This window comes from Papaver somniferum, chromosome 3, assembly GCF_003573695.1.
Source record: "Papaver somniferum cultivar HN1 chromosome 3, ASM357369v1, whole genome shotgun sequence".
Taxonomy (NCBI): domain Eukaryota; kingdom Viridiplantae; phylum Streptophyta; class Magnoliopsida; order Ranunculales; family Papaveraceae; genus Papaver; species Papaver somniferum.
Window position 1 is genome coordinate 48,201,524 of NC_039360.1, and position 5,899 is coordinate 48,207,422.

At 36.9% G+C, this 5,899-nt stretch overlaps 2 protein-coding genes across 2 annotated transcripts; both read right to left on the reverse strand.

The window, feature by feature from the left end:
• Positions 1-234: 234 nt before the first annotated feature.
• On the reverse strand, positions 235-1,597 carry LOC113356090 (4,5-DOPA dioxygenase extradiol-like). The gene is made up of 3 exons (XM_026599102.1): positions 1,249-1,597; positions 753-1,126; positions 235-658 (listed from the first exon to the last, which is right to left on the reverse strand). Exons 1-3 carry the CDS (start codon positions 1,477-1,479, stop codon positions 469-471), a joined length of 795 nt encoding a protein of 264 aa, XP_026454887.1. The 5' UTR covers positions 1,480-1,597; the 3' UTR covers positions 235-468.
• A 583-nt stretch (positions 1,598-2,180) lies between these two features.
• On the reverse strand, positions 2,181-3,966 carry LOC113356091 (extradiol ring-cleavage dioxygenase-like). The gene is made up of 3 exons (XM_026599103.1): positions 3,544-3,966; positions 2,884-3,254; positions 2,181-2,625 (listed from the first exon to the last, which is right to left on the reverse strand). The coding sequence occupies exons 1-3, from the start codon at positions 3,766-3,768 to the stop codon at positions 2,421-2,423; spliced, it is 801 nt and encodes a 266-aa protein (XP_026454888.1). The 5' UTR covers positions 3,769-3,966; the 3' UTR covers positions 2,181-2,420.
• Between the last annotated feature and the right edge of the window lie 1,933 nt (positions 3,967-5,899).

Below are 5,899 nucleotides of genomic sequence, written 5' to 3' on the forward strand. Positions count from 1 at the left end.
CCTTGGATAATCTTTTTACAAGATTATGATTAACAAAGAATCCTTGTAGATCTTTATGCAAGACTCTGACAAATCGTATTACAAAGATTAAAATGAAATTTTCACTTTCAATAAATAAATAAAAAAGGAAAATACATAAACTGTGATTAACAAAAAATCCTTGTAGATCCTTATGCAAGACTCATGCCAAGTCGCATTATAAAAATTATATTATAATGAAACTTTCACTTTAAATAAATAAAAAATAATAAGAAAAATATATAAACAATGGTATATAGTAATAGTACTAGCTCTGTTTACCACTTTTACATAAACCAAAGAAGTATATGTTGATCAAGATCGGAAGTACAACGAGGTAAAGATTCAAATACAATTGGCCACATCAAACTGTTTTTATTATACATAGCAATATTATGTTTGATAATCATTTTTGAAAGGAGTAGTCAAAGATTCAGAACATGAGAAAAGCTATATTGTAGAGAAACGGTAAGATGCATAAGAAAGTGAACCATATTGCCAACTCTGGTGGACCAATTCCGCTTTTGAAGTTGGACCAGCAGCTCCCAATGCTACATGCAATGGATAAAAGTGATCTGGCCATGGATGTGCTTTCTTCCCATGAGGCGCCTTACTCTCATAATTATTCACATCTTCATGTCTATCAAAATTGAAACACACAAGATTTGCAAAGTCATAACTTAAACTCATTTAATCATATTGCTTATCTAGATTTATGTTGGTTACGAAATTACCTTCCGTTGCAGAGGGACTCCGTGAGCCAAGTAGTGAACTCCATAGCCCATGGAGCAACTGAACCATCAGTAATCATTGGGACTCTAGAATTGTGAGTTGCACTTCCTGAGCCAACAATAAGAACACCTTCCTCTCTAAGAGGACTCAGTGCCCTTCCCATGTTATAATGATACCTTCCGTCATTTTTGCTCTGAATTGAAAGTTGACACACAGGAATATCTGCCTTTGGGTACATCAACATCAGGGGCGTCCAAGCTCCATGATCTAACCCTCGCTTTTTATCTTCCCTTACGTGCTCGAACCCGCCGTTACTCATCAACAATTCCTTGACTCGCTTTGCTAATTCCGGTGCTCCTGGTGCCGGATACTTGAACTGGCCACATAAATAAAGAGCACAATTTTTCATAAATATAAGATCATCAAAATTGTAACCAACAGAAATGAAACAATCAATAAATCCAACAAGTAGAGAAACGGACAGAGAGAGCTGTATACCTGGTAGAGGGAAGAAGGGAAGCCATAAAAATCATAGATGGTTTCATTGGGACCGTCGATGATGTTTACGCTAGGTTCTGAGGTATCCCAGTGAGCAGAGATTAATAGAATTGATTTTGGTTTTTGTGGAACTAAGTTATTATCTTCCCATGATTTCAAGAAATTCCGGCCAGGTAGAGATTCTTCGATTGCCATGGATGGAGGTCCATGAGATACGAAAAATGTATCCATTAACTTATTCAATACAACAACAACTTTTCGGGAACTCTTTTTTTGAAGCAGTTCTTTTGAGAACTCGATCTAACCAATTCTTAATTTTGAAGAAGAGTGGAGCAAAACTGAAATATAGAAAAGTCAAGCAAAGACTAAATGAAATGAACTTTCTGATGTAATCAAACACGTCATTTTAAACAGTATAATATTCTGTTCCCACCTTGACAGCTTGACTAATTTACAAAAATACCAGCTTCCAATTGGCGCATCATTTCTGTTCAACTGGGAATCATTCGTAATACACAAATCCTAGTGCATCTAAGTGTTAGCTCGTAAATCTTTAGAGTTTAGATTAATGAGAAAAAAGAACTTCATATTAGTTGTCATTTGATTTTACAAAAGTAAATTGCAAAATAGTGGAGAAAATAATCATTTTAAATTGTCCTTTCTTTATATTTTTTTCTCTTAATCATGTCAAATTGTCGATGAATGATTATTATTTTTTTAAACATATTCCCTCATGATTCACGTGGCAGGAAAACATAATGTGCGTGTTTGATTAGATTCCTGTTGTAGCCTTGCAGGTGTGAAACATAGGGACCGGACAACTCAAGTAGTGCGAGGTACTCAATGAATCTTGCATATCTTATCTTACTCCCCTTTGAAGTGGGTTTGGTGGTGTGACACGATCGGAGATTCAAAACGTCAAAACTGCCCCCAAACACAAAGACGGAAAATTCAGTCATCCAGTACAAGAAACACATGAATGAATCCTCTTACATTGATGCAGCGTAGCAAATGATACATTAAATACACACACCAAGTAAATACAACAGCATAAGGCGGCAGGACCTATAAGATCAGCATATGCTGAATGACACTATAAAACCAGGGTTATACTAGTACTGAAGTTGATTTCTAGCGATCAGCTTGGGTTGCCCAAGGAATGGCGTAACTAATCAAGCAGAAGTAGAAGTCGATGTAGAAAAGCGATAAGAGGCATAAGACATGGTTCCAAAACTCCAACTGCGATGTATAAGTTCCGCCTTTGCAGTTTCACCCGCTGCTCCTAATGCTACATGCAATGGATAAAAGTGGTCCGGCGATGGGTGAGCCATTTTCGCATATGGCGCTACCTTCTCATACTCCTTGATATCGTCATGCCTATTCGTTCAGAAAACATTAGAAAAGTTCACAGAACGAAAATTGTACATATAAAGATATTGCCCATGGCTAAAGTTTTCTCTACTCATTTAATGACTCACAACATCCTATACATTCACATGAAAATGAAACGAGGATTAGTTTTTGAGCTCTTGTAAACTCAGATAAAATTGGTTGCATTCTCTCTACAAGTCTACCCGATTTTGCAACAAAGAAACATTTTAACAGCTAAAACTGAGATGAAAACTGCATATTTACCTTCCATTCAAGAGACTATCTTTGAGCCAAGAATCAAACTCACGCGCCCAAGGGACATGACGAGGTCCATTAGGATTGATTGACCTTAAGTTGTGGGTAGCACTTCCTGACCCAATTATGAGTACACCTTCATCTCTCAATGGTGCCAATGCCTTTCCCATGTTATAGTGATGCGCTCCATTCCCCTCCATCTGAACGGAAAGCTGACAAACCGGGATATCAGCCTCTGGATACATTAACATGAGGGGAACCCATGCTCCATGATCCAATCCGCGCGATTTGTCAGAATTTACACGTTCAAACCCACTATTCTTCAGCAACTCCTTAACTCTATTTGCCAGTTCTGGTGCACCCGGGGCAGGGTATTTCAGCTGTCATTTTGATATACAAAGCAACAATTAATCATATTATTCTTAACAACTTATAAACGAGTTCAACATGCCTCTGAACATCACTAGCAACTAATTAGCTCCTTTTATAAGATGCCTCTACAGTAAAATTCCGTGAGTTATCGGAAACTGAAACTGCGATTCAGGGATTGACATGAGGTTGAATTTGGCATATTTATGTCTCCTAATTTCGAACAATTAATCATTCTTTTCATTTCCAATTGAATACGAAAAATGAATTAAGTCAGCAAAGATATGATGATTAAATTACCTGATACATAGGTTTGGGGAATCCATAGAAATCGTAGATGGTAGCGTTCACCTTGACGACGTTTACAGTAGGTTCAGAAGTCTCCCAATGACCTGAAATGATGAGAATTGATTTGGGTCTTTCAGGTAAGATTTTGTCTTGAAATGATTTCAAGAAATGTCTAGCTGGTAAACTATCATCTATTGAAAGTGTTGGTGATCCATGTGATATGAAAAACGTATCCATTTTCTTTCTTCTTCAAGAGAATTACACAAAAAACCAGAGCAAAATTAGACAGAAAGAATGAAACAAAGTGCAGGGGGGAGGGAAGAAGAGAGGGTTTTTGTTTTTGAAACGTTAGGTAAGGAAAGGGAAATTGGAAGGAAGAATTTAGATGGAGAAACAGAAATCTACACAACCACAGCAATGAAAACAACGACACGTTTTCTATATTTATAGAGAGGTGAAATGTGAAATTGACGCGGTGATGCCGTAATTAGCAGAGATTAATTAAAAAATAAGTTTTGTTGTTGAGTAGTTGAGATAAGTATTGGGATGTCAATTTTGACTAATTGTTGCTGGGTATGATCTAACGGTTAAAAGGAAAACAGGCAGGTATAGTGGTTAAGCCATTTGGAGATGGACAGATTTGTAACCGGAAGTCACATAGGTCCTGGCTTCTATATTTACAAAATGAAATGGGTGTTGCACAAAAGAATCTATTCCGAACACCAAATAGGGCATGGGTCTCGGTGCCACATAGGGTTCCGCCACTGCCTGACATTTCTATGTTTGTGCATCCAAAAGAAGGTACATGGAACAAGTAATGAAATGTGACTGTCTTCAATGCTGCAAAGTTTGGGGATTGGAGCTTACCAACCGTGAATGTGAATATTTCATATGTGTCATCATTTCTAAGACATCATTTGAGTATAAAATCCTAAATATTAGGAAAAATAAAATTTTATCTCCAACCCATAAAGTAATCTATTATTCAATCTTGGTATATGGACGGTAAGAAATGGTAGAGGGGCGGCAAGGGTAATAGCAATGTCCCTATTATTGGTTAGGGGGTGTCCTATGGGGGTTGTTAATTGACTAGATTAACCTTTTCACCTCAAATGGACTAATTTACCCTTACTTTTGTGGTTGAAAAGACTGAATCGTCCTTCCCATTATTAACCCAATTGAAACTAAAAATCAAAACATTTTTTTTCAACTTTACTTCATCTTCTCTTCTCATCCTCTCCACCACCATTAAAACTGACTTTTCATCGTCCTCTTCGATTAATCAGCGAGTTGAAAAATTGATAATCGTTGATTTGAAACTATATTAGAGATGCCGAAGAAGAAGGTTGACGAAGATTGCAGCTGTTCTAATGAACCAAATCCTCCATTAGGTCAAGAACATCAATTTGAAACTCCTCAACCGTCAAAATCAAGCACAATGACTTATTTGAGGTATGTTTCGAAAAACCCAGTTAGGGTTTAGTCTATTGTTTGATTTAAGTTAGTTTTGTATCAAAAATTAGGGTTTTGGATCGAAATTGAAACTGAAAACTGAGTTTTGCATGTGAGTTACGGTTGCAAATAACTCAAATACCAACCGTACATGCATAATTTGAAGAACTTACGGTTGCTAACGACCCAAATACGAACCGTACTTTTTTTTTTTTTGAGAAATCTGTTAATGTTCGGTTGGTAACGAAACCTAGTTACGAACCGTACTTTCTTCTGTATGTTTCATAGACTTTTTACGGTTCATATTTGCATCTCACTTACGAACCGTACTTGGGTACGGTATGTAACTTAATGACAGTTACCAACCGTACATCATTCTGTATGTTGGGATTTTTTGAAGTAGTGATGTACGGTTCGAAACTAGAGTTGAATTATCAACCGTTGTTTAGGTACGGCTGGTCACGATTCCTTATTTACAAACCGTAATGTGTTACGGTTTGTATTTTCTCTTTTATTACGAACCGTACATAAACCTACTCCCAATTTTTTTTGTTTTTTATTTTCTAACTACGCTTAGTAAATCAATCAATTGTAATGCTTGTGTAGGAATCCTGATAGGGTGAAGAAAAAGAGAGGAAATGACTTAACCCCGATTGATCATACGCCTACCCCTCGCGGTGACAAGCATTTAGGTGTAGATAATAGAGGCATCCACAAGAATGAGAAGAAGAAGAAGAAGAAGAATAAGAATAAGTTTGAAATTAAGTTGAGGGAACAACCTGTGGCTGAATCTGGAGTTGAGTTAGAAGGGTGGAACATAATGATCAAGAAGAGGTTGCAGTCCAAACTAACCGTGAACAAAATTGTAGAGGAAGAAACTAATGAAGCTGAAGAAGAATGTAACGAAACCGGTGAT